Below are 13,446 nucleotides of genomic sequence, written 5' to 3' on the forward strand. Positions count from 1 at the left end.
GTCTTTCTTGGTTTCAGCACCTCATTTGCCAAATATATTCTGATAGGTCCCAATGCAGAGTATGCAGTGATGTTCAGCACGGTGCAGGAGGTCTACACAAGAAAGGCAGTAGTTGGGTTCCTGCAGAAGAACCTAACTCAATCTATGAAGACCTGATCAATAAAATTGAGGCCCTGTTCCTCCTCTGTGCTCATCCCGAATCGATTCACTGAGGATTCTCTCCTTTGGCATGCCCAGTTTCTGGTGGAACAAGTAGAGAGTATGTTGAGGCTGGGGATAGTGACAAGCATTCCCTCTTCCTGACCCACTCCATGACAGAGACCTGATCAAGCTGGCCGGAGTCATCCTGGGAAAAAGACAAGTTGAAAGACATCAGAGCACTGGGCATTCAGAGAAAGGACAAGGCCTCTCTAATGCCACCACTACCCAGCTGGCCTACCAGATCTTTGACACTTTCTTCACAAACCAAATAGAAAATGATGACAAAGACAAGGAGAATGCCTTTAAAATGCCAACTGTTGGAATTCCCTGTGGTTCCGCAGGTTAAGGATCTGGCATTGTCACTGCTGTGGCATGGGTTCATTCCCTGGCCTGGGAACTTCTACATACCATGGGCAAGGCCAAAAATAAAATAAAATAAAATGCCAACTGTGTGGCATCTTCCAGGTTTGTAAACAGCCAAAGGTAGAAAGTGTGAAGCATCTAAGGATATGGTTACATGTAGTGGTAGGGAAGGGAGCAAATAGGCTTGCCAAGAGAGCTTGTCCCAGTCTAGTTATGAAGATGACAACCAAGTCACTGACAATATCCCAGAGATGCCATCACTCCCAAAGAATGCATCAGGAGAAGGAAAAGAAACAGAACAAGAATCTATTAGGTTGGAAAAGCCATGAAGACTGCTGGGAAGAAGAGTTACTTTAAGAAGGTATGCATTGCCTCAGAAACCCTGGAAGTGGTGAACTGTGGCTTGATATTCCATATGATTCCTCAAAACCTCTGGTGGTGTTGTGGGAGGTCATCAGCAAAAGGCAGAGATTGCATACCTGCTGGTTCTGTGCTGGTACAAATAGGGCCCTGCAGGCCACATCAGAGCCCCTGGAGCTGTTCCTGGGCGATGAATGTGAGGACATGCAGCTTTTTACACACTGATGGCAAACTGAAGGTCTATGAAGTTTCATCAGAAAACTGGGCCTTGGGAGTTCCCGTTGTGATTCAGTGGTAATGGGCCCAACTAGCATCCATGGGGACGAGGGTTCGATCCCTGATCTCACTGAGTGGGTCGAGGATCCAGCATTGCCATGAGTTGTGGTGTAGGTCGCAGATGCAGCTCAGATCCCGCGTTGCTGTGGCTGTGGCGTTGGCCGGTGGCTACAGCTCCTATTGGGCCCCTAGCCTGGGAACCACATGAGGCAGGTGCAGCCCTAAAAAGACAAAGAAGAAAAGAAGGAAGGAAGGAAGGAAGGAAACTGGGCCTTGGAGGGAAGTGTGGATTCTGAGGCCCTGACGTCAGAGAATAATGGGAAGTTCTATTTTTACCAGCTGCAGTATGATCAAGACTATGCAAGAGCTGAGTCACCTCCAAAAACTCAACCAATGGAGAAGTATAAATTCTTCACAAGCTGTGCTTGTCTGGCTGAAATGAGGCAAAAAGAAATTCCCAGTATCACAGAGCAGCTCGAAGACCTGGATGGTAGGATACTCTACAGCTCAGCCACCAAGAATGGCAATCAGTGTCAAGTGGGCAACAGAATGTACTTCCTTCCCTGAGGCCTTTATGTTGGAAAGCAAGCTGTCCAGTCCCATAAGACATCCATGGGAGGAGTCTGTGTATGAGGATCTGAATCAGGAATCCTGCCAGAAATACTCCAACTACATCAAAGCCAGCACACTGGACGTCCCTGAGCCATACCGAATTGACCACATAAGAGATCTGTATCAGGAAGAGTAGTGGCAGGCCCAATGAGACAGACATCAAGATCAGAGAACAAGTTCTACAGACTGGCAAAGGCCTCTGCCCTTCCAGAAGGCAGCAGACTCTTCCAGAAAGCTGTGCCTGAAATGGAGTTGTAATATAGCACCCACGGTGGTGGTTTTAAAGTTAGGTAGAGGTAGCAGCTTTTGCAAGTGTTTCTGATCATCTGTGGCTACTGACAATGTCTAACTATAGTTCAGAGCCCTAGCTTTAGGCCCTCTATTTTAAAGTAGTAGAGCTCTTCCTCCAAAAGAAAGCCATAAGCAGAAGTCCACAGTGTGACTAAAGCAGGTGTGGAACATTTGGGTTCTGCCTAAGGCACCCCCAGAGAACCTGGAATTCTGTTTATGACTGTCCCAGTTCTACTCCTTCCCAAGAGTCCCTGCCCACCCCTTGTCCTCATCCTCTTCCCAGGCCCCCTTCCTTTTTCTAGAGTTTCTCCCTGTCCACACTTTTCCCAAGGACTTTTTCTGGGATTCTAACAGCGGTTGGGAGCTAACCTGAAACTAATTCATACAGATAGATATAAAGTTGCCCTGTGATATCTTGCACAATCTCAATATCCCCATAAGGAATATTCCTCAAGTTAGGAGTTGGATTGGGGTTTGGAGCCCTTGAACCTGATGCTCATAGCTCCTCTACCATTACCCTTCATCCGTAGAGTGCTCAAGTCATGGAATATACCCACAAGGATGGCTAAGTGGCAGCCAAACAGAAAATGTAGAAAATGTCATATTACTCTACTAATAGATGGGCAAGTCTCCCAGATACTCAGTGGTAGAATGGAAGCTGAGAGGCAGACACCTGAATGAGATCCACTGGGAAGACCACCTGACTGCCCACACATCCAGAAAGGCAGCAACAGAAAATGCAGAAGATGGGCCTTCCCAGGGATGCTGGCCATATGGCTATAGGAAGCACAACTGAGGACAGGCCCTCCTGCCATACCAACTGCATAGAAGCAAGGAAGTGGAAGGAACACAGCCCAGTTGGCTTGATCAGGGGCAGTGACCCTGACTCATGGTGAGGAAAGGACACAGAGGCTCTCCCTCCTTAGGCAGGTGTAGCTCCAGGTCCTAGGTGAAGAAAACATTTATGCATTGCAACCTGCTAATGCCAGGGATTTTGCAGCCCTAGCGGTAAGGTCTGAGATAAGGAATTCTCTATATTTGAGGCTTATTCTCCTTTTTGCTTCTACATGTTGAAGGTCTGATCCAGGGGTAGGAAATTTTGAGTTTTCTGAAAGCATCATTCCAACAGGCCAACCACCCCCTCTTTGACACTCAAATTTCCCTAAGCTATAGGAGAACCAAGAGCAGTGACTATTCCAAGAAGAATATCTTGCTATAAGCCTGGCATGCACCACCGGGCAACAAGGACCTTGTCCAGAATCAAGCGAGGGTCCCCAGTACTCTCACGGCTTACTTACATCATGTATAGAGTATTACTGATGTCATGAATGGAAGTGGATGGCAAGATAAAATAACTAAGACTTAGCAAAACAGATGTCTATAAAGAAATATTAAACCAAATCTTAAAGCAAAAATTATTTGTGGGTTTTGGTTAAATTTATCATGAAAATTATACTGATTATTGTTTTATTATTATTAACAGCATTCGGACAGTTCTGCTCTTTTGACGACTCCAGGAAAAATTTGGAGTACTAGCTGACTGAATCCAAACCTGTCTTGTTAATTCATAACTGACATGATGAACAATGAGCCATGACTTTAAACAGATATTTACAGTTAATATCTCATACCAAATAGCTATAAAGATTATGGCATTTATAGCTATAAATGTTAATATTTCCTATGTTAAATAACTATGATAATTGACATGCTTATGAACAGAATCATATGATGTTGGGAATTGTTTAAAAGTAGTTCTAGAGAGTTGGGGGTGGGGAGGGAAGGGGTCATGAATAAAATTAGATTGGCTATAATTGTTTACAATTGGCTAGACTGGTTTATAATTGTTTAAGCTGGGTGACAAATATATGGGGCTTCATTACATTGCTCTCTCTACTACTGTATATGTTCAAAATTTTCCATAATAAAAAGCTTTTTACCAGAAAGAAACCACTATTATGTAGAATGTAATAAGATACATATACCTTTAAAATATATATTATCTATGTAACATAAGCTACAATAAGTTACAAGCTACTCCTCTTTAATAAGCTGCTGAATAATTTCCTTTTTAACATCTGTTAATTCTGCTTAGCTCCACCTTACCACTGTGAATTATAATCACAAGTAGTGGGATGGCAGAAACATATGAATGAATATATATATAAAGATTTTAAAAGAAAATACATCTATACTCTCAAATTTCCATCTTTATGAACTAACTGCCCTTTTCATTTTTGATAACTATCACAATGTACAATAATGTATAGAGCTTAACAGACCTAAACATTTGTGACTTGCACTATTTTTTAAAGTCACCTAGAAGTGACAAAGAACAATGTACTTATAATAAACGTAGCAAGTAAAAACATGTATAGCTACGAGAGAACTGACAATAGATTTATATGAAAAGCAAAAATGAGAGTTTTCAAACTATTATACTCATAGATGCTACAATGGACAGTTTAAGATAAATGAAATTAGATCTGAATAGCAATGAGTAGCTCTCAGTTTAGCGTAAGTTCTGAAACTCACCATTTAAATATTTACATGTTGAATTCTGAGAGAAGATAAACTTCTCTGAAGCTGTGGTTGAAGGGAATGGTAATATCTCAAAATAGAAACTTATATTCCAACTTATTTAAGATTCTCTTAAATTAGAAATGGAAGCCAGTTAGTCTGTAAAGGCTTCCTTTGCTGGCATTGTGGGGACTAGGATGCACTCAGCAAAAGACTGCCCTTTCTCGTGTCATTCCCTGTATCAGTTGTATTCTTTCTCCTCGTGCCCTCCCCTGCTCTGCTTGGCTTCCTCAGGCCTTCCCAGGGCCAGCTGGGGACCTATCTCCTTTTCAGATCTCAAGCTGTTTTCCTTCCCTGATCTCCTTTGACTCTTAGTGTCTTTATCAAAAACCTTAAGACATGCTTCTTCCATTCTGAGTTTTTCATATATGTTTGTAAACTCCTTGAAGGCAGAACAATCTTTGAATCTATCCTTCTATCAGAGATGATCAATAGATACATATGGCCTGATAACAAAGTTTATTCTCACAAGTATCCAAATAGTTTATATTAGCCCTTCTGAATGAAGTTTTTCCAAATCATTTTCTATATTCTTCTTTTTTCCTAAACAGAGTCACAAAGCTAATCCTAATAACTCCGAATAGTCATTATGAGCATTGTTTTATTATTAAAATTAATAATTAATGACTAAGTCGATAATAAATTAACTTGTGATTTAGTAGTTCCATGCTCTCTCTCCAACCACTCCTGCCAACAGCATCCCTGCCTCTATCAGTCTTCTATTTTTCCATGTCTAATTCTGTGATTTGAAAAAAAAAAAAAAAAACAGAGTTCCCGTTGTGGCTCAGTGGTTAATGAATCTGACTAGGAGCCATGAGGTTGTGGGTTCGATCCCTGGCCTTGCTCAGTGGGTTAAGGATCCATGAGGACACAGGTTTGAGCCCTCTCCTCAGTCAGTGGTTGGGGATCCAGCATTGCAGTGAGCTGTGGTGTAGGTCACAGATACAGCTTGGATCCCTCATTGCTGTGGTGTAGGTCAGCAGCTGTAGCTCCGATTTGACCCCTAGCCTGGAAAATTCCATATGCCATGGGTGCAGCCCTAAAACCAAAAAAAAAAAAAAAAGAAGAAGAAGAAGAAGAAATGAATGCTGAATCTTTACATGATACTCAGGAAACAACAAAAATCTCATTTAACAATAATTCATTTGGCAATATTCAGAAAACTTCCATCTAAAAACTGCACTTTTGAGACATATAAGTTATCTGCAAACTACTGACAATTGTCTGCTTTTCCTGAGGGCTCTAATAGTCATTCTTTTTTTTTTTTTTTAAATGGCCACACCCGTGGCATATGAAGTTCCCATGCCAGGGACTGAATCTAAGCCACAGCTGTGACCTATGCCACAACTGTGGCAAGGCTGGATCCTTTAACCCATTGTGGCATGGAGCCAGGGATGGAACCTGCACCTCTATCACAGGCCCAAGTGGCTGCGGTCAGGTTCTTAACACACTGTGCCACAGCAGGAATTCTTATTCTTTATTTTTTAAACATTACTTTTTGAAACACTAGGGGCAACACGGTTATAGTATTTCCAGGGTGTCAAGCCACTGAAACAAAACTGGAAAGGAAAAGTACCCCTCTAAAGGAGAAAACAAAACAAAGGAAACATTATTTAAAGGTTTGAATTCTCTAACATATTAAGAGACGTAGGTCTATTTTTTTAATGATATTTTGGTCTAAAATTATTATAAATCTTTAAGAATGCCAGTTAATAGGGTGAAAAATACCTGAATTTGGAAAAAATACAATCAGTATATTCTGAGAAGAAAAAATGCATTTTTAAGATATATTAACTGTTTTCAAACATCTTGGACTATAATTTTTTTTCTAAATGCTACTATAACGCCCTCTGGTGTTTGTTTTGTTAACATTTTCCACCTATTTTCTTTGAGAAAAAGAATTTGGGGAGAGAGTAACAACTTCTCATGTTGACATTTTAAAAAGCACTTTCATGTGAATTATTTCATGTGGTTCTTCAACATTTTAGCTGGACCACTGCTTCTGGAGGGAAATGCAATGTTTCTTATATTCTTTAGGTGCTTTTCAGAGAGCAGGCCAAATTTCTCCTTACAGTCAGAGCTAAGGTTTGCCTCCCTAGTGCTCTCTGGAGCATCACAAAATAGAGTCTCTCTGCTAGTTGAAGCCAGCTGGCACACCCCCTTCTCCCCTACCACCATGTCCTCCTTATTCCTAAGTAAATATCACTAAGTATTCTTAAACTCAATATTCCATATGCAGTCTGAATAACATACCTATTCTGAATAATATACCAGTAAATGCAGGCTAATTTGTATATTCTTTAGTCAATCATCTCCAGTGTTGACAAATATTGAACTGAATAAAAGCCCCAAATATTTCCTCTCTGGAATGCTATTAAACCAGAATGCTTTTATTCTATCACTTAAACCCAAGGATAGACCATTTGTCTTCTCTGACATTTCAAGGACTTTTTCAAAAGAAATTATAAGTAGGAGTTCCCGTTGTGGCTCATCGGGTTAAGAACCTGACTAGTATCCATGAGGATGTGGGTTCAATCCCTGCCCTCACTCAGTGAGTTACAGACCCGGCATTGCTGCAAGCTGCAGCATGGTTGTAGATGCAGCTCAAATCTATGTTGCTGTGGCTGTGGTGTAGGCCAGCAGCTGCAATTCTGATTTGACCCCTGACTTGGAAACTTCCATATGCAGCAGGTGCAGCCCTAAAAAGAAAAAAAAATTATAAGCAAATAAGGCATTTAATAATAAAGAATAAAATATATCCTCCTTAATTTATTGTTTTTAAGTTTGTATCCCTTTCTCCATTTCTATCAGTAAAATATATTATAAGGGCTACTTATAGATAATAAAATTTTCAGAACCTGACCTTAAAAATAAAAGTCTTCTTGGAGTTCCCATCGTGGCTCAGTGGTAAGGAACCCAAGAAGTATCCATGAGGATGCAGGTTCGATCCCTGACCTCCCTCAGTGAGTTAAAGATCTGGCATTGCTGTGAGCTGTGATGTAGGTCACAAATGCAGCACAGATCCCATGTTTCTGTGGCTGTAGCATAAGCCAGCAGCTGCAGCTCTGATCCACTTTTTTGACCCCTAGCCTGGGGTCAAATGCCACATGTGTAGCCCTAAAAAGACAAAATTAAAAATAAAAATAAAATCTTCATAATTAACCAAAGAAGCTTGAGAAAGAAATGAAAGAGATGTCCCTTCTTGCAGCTTTGAAAAGAGAAATAAATTATGCAGCTTAAGCTTTTAAAAACCTAATTTGATAAAATATTAAATTAAAAATCTTCCCAAGAATATCATTTTTCTCTCCTCAGCAACATGGAGACATGGGTGAATATGCACAACTCTTCCTAAGAATGTCTTCTGTGTTTTGTTAAAGAGAAATTCATTAGCTATTAATACAAATGTTAAACCAAAAGCTCTTATAAACTTCCAAAGACTCCAAAAAAAGTGTTACCTGCAGAACAACATCTCCAGGATGGGTCACCTTGTTCACCTGATTATTGATAATGTCTCTCAAACCTTTGGGCAAGATTCACATGGAATATAAATTGCCTCATAATCAGTTCCTATTATGAAAGGTCCATCCACGTATCTCTTTTCCAGACTTCCTTATTACCAATCTTACAACCTCATTCCATTGAAGTCCCTGGTCATCTGACCAAATCACTAATTACGACCTATTAATCAACATAGATTCATATCTCAGACCATTTCATTCATGTCAGAGGATTCACAGTAACATAAGGCTTGAAGTTCTGTACCCTGATAAGATTTCCCAAGTCTTCCTCTACCAACTGCCAGAATATTGTGCATAGTGTTATAACCAAGCTGAAATTCTCTTCCTCCTCCAAAAACTGATCACAGAGAATCTTATCAAGGGGTGGAAGTGCAATAGGAGTGGGAGCCAACTGCTCCGGCAATTTACTGTAACTTCAGGATCTGCTTGGGTCTAGTCCTGTATATATCGATTCCTTCAATAAGCCTATCCTGCTGGGTGCCTCCAACCTTATAATTTTGTGGTTCCAGTCATACCTAGCTCATGGTGAGAAATTCAGCATGATCACCTGTCTTCATGGTCAGGCATTTTTAATCATAACCAGGACTGAAGAGGGTATGACTCTGCTCTAACACTCTAGGTTCTCCACCATGATTCTGCTATTGGAGCTTGCCACAGGCTCCATACAACATCCTGCTCTGGTCACTTAAAAGCCATTCAGTTCATAAGAGGAAAGCATCAGAGATAGTCTTGGCAGAATAAACCAGCTGAACTTCCTCTGTTCTGGGTTCTACCCAAAGATGGCAACTTTTGGAGTTCTTGTCGTGGCTCAGTGGTTAATGAATCCGACTAGGAACCATGAGGTTGCGGGTTCAATCCCTGGCCTTGCTCAGTGGTTTAAGGATCTGGCATTGCCGTGAGCTGTGGTGTAGGTTGCAGACGCAGCTCAGATCCCGCATTGCTGTGGCTCTGGTGTAGGCTGGTGGCTACAGCTCCGATTAAACCCCTAGCCCGGGAACCTCTGTATGCCACGGGAGTGGCCCTAGAAATGGCAAAAAGACAAAAAAAAAAAAAAGGCAGCTTTTTACTTCATACTGTAAATAGGCAAGAGCTACCCAAAGACGGTGTTGCCTACACTGGATGCCTACCCATTAACCATTCCTCTCTTCTCCCTTACAGAACCCTGGTTTTATTCAAGAAACAAGGAAATAATGAGCTCAGGGAAGGTGGAACTCTGCCTCATCTCCAGAAGTTAAAATACGATTGGTCTAATCCCATTCCTCTTTGCTAGTGACTGACTTGGAATATAGATATATGACTTCACTCTGATGAGTGAGACATAAAGGGAAATCTTCTGGGGGAGCGATGTCCCTCTTGATTTTTATTTTTTTTAATGTCTTTTTAAGGCTGCATCCACTGCATATGGAAGTTCCCAGGCTAGAGGTCCAATCGGAGCTGTAGCTGCCAGCCTAGCCACAGCCACAGAAAAGCAGGATCCAAACCACAGCTCACGGCAACACCAGATCCTTAACCCATGGAGTGAGGCCAGGGATCGAACCTGCATCCTCTTGGATACTAGTCAGATTAGTTTCCCCTGAGCTACAATAGGAACTCCTCCCTCTTGATTGAAAAAAAAGGGAGGGGGGGTAGGGTAAAGGGAAAACTCTTTCCTTCATGGCTTTGGATATTGTCGTGTAAGAACATGACAGTCTGGGGGTGCAGAAGCCATCTTGCAACACACTAGGAAAGACAAGAAAATGGGAGAGAAGTTGAACTGAAGCCCTGCTATCATGGAGCAGCAGAATTTATTATTTTCTTTCATTAAACTGTAAAGCACTTTCAGAGGCAACCATCTACTCCTATAGGCTTTGAATGACTCATATACTTTAATACTCTTCCATGGCAAAAATCTTCTGTTCCCCAAGGCTTTGCCTTCAATACTTACTTATTTCCAGGAAATCAGAGTTGATTTTTTACCAACTGTTCCATTTCTGCATACCTAGAGATAATCTATTCCCTTAGAATCAACAAGATTTTCACCGCTTTCAGTCTCAACCAGATCAGATAATTAATCCCAGACTGACCCGTTTCCCTGATGCAACGTTTTTGTTTCAAGAAAACCCATTTCTGTTTTCTTGCAAAAATCCTCATACTGTTCTTGATTGATTGCATTGCAAATCACAGAAATCAACCCTGGCTAATTTAAAATGTTACAGAAGTTATTGAAAGGACATCGAGCAGGTCATAAAACTATCAAGAGGACTAGAAAACACTTTCAGAGGTTTATTGCTAGAAATTATGACCAAACCCATGCAGCAGAACAGATCTGGTCACCATTTTCCTTGGCGTCAGCCCCAAGATGCTGCAAACCGAACCATCAGTTCCATCACTGACTTGACGGTCACTGCTGTCACAGAATATTAAATCTGCAGTAGGGAAGGAGTGAGGGGCTTACCTCTTCTCCCGTCTGTGTTCCATCTCCTCCTACCACTTGCTAGCTATTGCTTCAAGCCCCCTCAATTATCCAGCCTAAAAAAGAGGGGGGAATTTCCTGGTGGCTCAGCAGTTCAGGGATCTGGTATTGTCACTGCTGTGGCACAGGTTTGACCCCTAGCCCAAGAACTTCCACATGCCACAGGCACAGCCAAAAAAGAAGAAAAGAGGGAAAATTTGGAGGAAAAGACTATATTTTACACTATTTTTTATAGCATTTCAATCCAATATGAGTACCTTTGGGGTGTATTATCTTTTGGATACTGAATTCCCCCTTGAGTGGGGAATTTGTGTAAGTTTCACGAAGAACATCTGACCCACTAGGGATCTCCTACCTGAAATTCCTTATAGGCATGATCCTTTTTATAACTGGCCAACTGAGACTCTGCCTTCAGCCTTTGGCTTCCAGCAGGCTTACCTCTCCAGATGGATCTCTTGGGTTAAGTTCCTTTTAAGATATCTACAACTGTATCTTTTGCAGTTTCCACCTTTGGTCCAAGGGAAACACACGTGTGTCCTTGTCCCCACTAAACTCTGTTCTACTTCATTCCACAACCAGACAGACTGTTCTAGTTAGCCTCAAGCATAAATTTTTTTTTTTTAATTTCAGATAACAGGCCTTGAGTCTTCCAAGTTCTATAGAAAATATTTCAAGCTTTTTGAGGGTTTTTCTTTTCTTGTCTTCAGGTGAGGGGAAAGTGCTTCCCTCATCCTCACCAGGAAGTAGGAAGGGCATACACAGCACACTGACAACTCTCTGCAGAGAAATTCTCCCTCCAAACCATTTCTGCTCTTCCCCATGAATTCTTTGCCCTCCTTTATACAGCTCAGAAACAGGAGATGAGCTAATGCTGGTGGAAGAAATTTTCAGTCTCTTATCTCGTCCTAGATAAGGTACTCTAGTACTTTGCTTTAGAATGTGGGGCTAGTTTGGGCACCTATATTGCTTGGCCTGGGCGTTCTTAGCCAAAACTGAGACAATGTGAAAAGTCCCATTTTACCTTCCTGTGACATTTAATCATCCCTTGTACAGACACACCTCAGAGAGACTGCAGGTTTGGTCTGATCACCACCATAAGGCGAGTAGAGCAATAAAGTGAGTCACCGAAATTTTTTTTGGTTTCCCAATGCATACAAAAGTTATGTTTATAACTATACAGCAGTCTATTATGTATGCAATAGCATTATGTCTAAAAAACATGCACATGCCTAGCTTTATCGCTAAAAAATGCTAACCATCATCTGGCAGCACAGGGTTCCCACAAACCTTCAATTTTTAAAAATTTAGTATCTGTGTAATACAATAAAGTGAAGCACAATAAAATTATGTATACCTGTACTTGTCCAGCGTGTCAGGTTTTCCAGAGTCTCCATAGTTCCATTCAGGAAAAGACATGCTCAGGTTACCTGTAATAATGGATAATTTATAACACATTACCTAAAAAAAATTAGAAAAATTTACTTCTTTGGGATCATAGAGCCATCCAACCTCCCAATTTTGTGATATGTATTGGTCTTGAAAAGTAACAGTAAAAAGTGCAAAGCACAATTCAGATTTGCAACTGCAAATTTGATGTCTATATTCTCTGTATGCTATGTTGTATGTGTGCTTTCCCCAGAGAAAGGTTTTGATGGGTACCTTTCAAAGCTCAGTATTTAATAGCATTCGTACCAACCACTTCTGGCTCCCACTTGTTTAACCTATTGCGGCTTCCTTCAATTCAGACAGTTTTGTTCCAAATCCTAGGGGATATAGCAAGGGCTGTCTGTACTTCTCTAATGGAGTATATACCCAAGCAATGTCCACTAGAACTGGGAAAAAACAAACAAAATTCCCCTCAAAAGGTAGCAGACATTTATGTCTTCAAGAACTCTTCCATCAGTTCATTCAGTGCTTATCTTTCTTGTGAGTCTATGAAATATGCCTCAACTTTCTGAAGTCTGCTTGACTACGCCTAGTGTACACTTACCTGCATGTTACAAAGTCTAAAATGATGGTTCATTTTCACCTGATAAGCCCTTTAGTTCAAAATAAACTGAATTATTTTCTTAAGAGTCAAAATCAAGTACAAGTTAGCAGTATCATGAATTTTTTTCTCTCTTCCACTAGATGAAATGGAGAGCATGGAAGGTCAAGAATTTAACAAAGGACCTGCTTCCAAATGATACCAGGAGGTTAGGGTTCCCAGATACTGCTATATTTTACTGCTATACCCATTTTGTGACCTGTATTTGGAAAATATCATCTGTATCTCCTACCTGATCAGGCTATTTCTAATTTAGTCCACACTAGCAAATTCTCTAATGAGACTGAGGGCCTCTTATTTCACCTTGTACCAATTTTTCCTTCTCATAGAAAGTAGAGGTAACTTACACATCTACTTGTAACTCCTATTATTTTTTTAATACACCTAATTTTTAGAACCATTTTAGGTCACAGCAAAACTGAGCAGAAAGTACTGAGTTCCCATGGACCTCCTGCTCCCTACCACACACACATAACCTCTCCAACTATCAAGATCCCCCTCCAAACTGGTATATTCGCTTCATTGGTTGCTACCATTATCACCCAAAGTCCACACTTCTAGGTTAGCATTCACTCTGGGTGTTGTTCATTCTATGGCTTTTGGCAAATGCATGTTGAGATGTATTTACCACATGGTATCATACAGAATAGTTTCATTGCCTTAAATATTCTGTCACTCCTATTCACCACTCTCTTCCCACTAACCCCTGGCAGTCACTAATTTTTTTAACTGTCTCCATAGGTTTC

General features: G+C 40.9%; 2 protein-coding genes across 4 annotated transcripts in view; one reads left to right on the plus strand and one right to left on the minus strand.

Annotated features, from left to right (window-relative positions):
* Positions 1–5,449, plus strand: part of ADH4 (alcohol dehydrogenase 4 (class II), pi polypeptide) — a 28,584-nt gene extending 23,135 nt beyond the window's left edge. The window contains exon 9 of the mRNA XM_047799473.1: positions 3,587–5,449. Within this exon, the coding sequence (XP_047655429.1) occupies positions 3,587–3,611 (25 nt within the window). The 3' untranslated portion in view covers positions 3,612–5,449. The remainder of the gene's footprint in view (positions 1–3,586) is intronic.
* The window catches only part of C10H4orf17 (chromosome 10 C4orf17 homolog), a 365,717-nt gene that overhangs the window by 345,227 nt on the left and 7,044 nt on the right, over positions 1–13,446 (minus strand). For all 3 annotated transcript variants that reach the window (XM_047799480.1, XM_047799476.1, XM_047799477.1), the window contains exon 2: positions 12,008–12,080. The gene's annotated coding sequence lies outside the window, so the exon portion shown is untranslated. The remainder of the gene's footprint in view (positions 1–12,007; positions 12,081–13,446) is intronic.

The sequence above is a fragment of the Phacochoerus africanus genome, chromosome 10, assembly GCF_016906955.1.
Source record: "Phacochoerus africanus isolate WHEZ1 chromosome 10, ROS_Pafr_v1, whole genome shotgun sequence".
NCBI classification, from domain to species: Eukaryota; Metazoa; Chordata; class Mammalia; order Artiodactyla; family Suidae; genus Phacochoerus; species Phacochoerus africanus.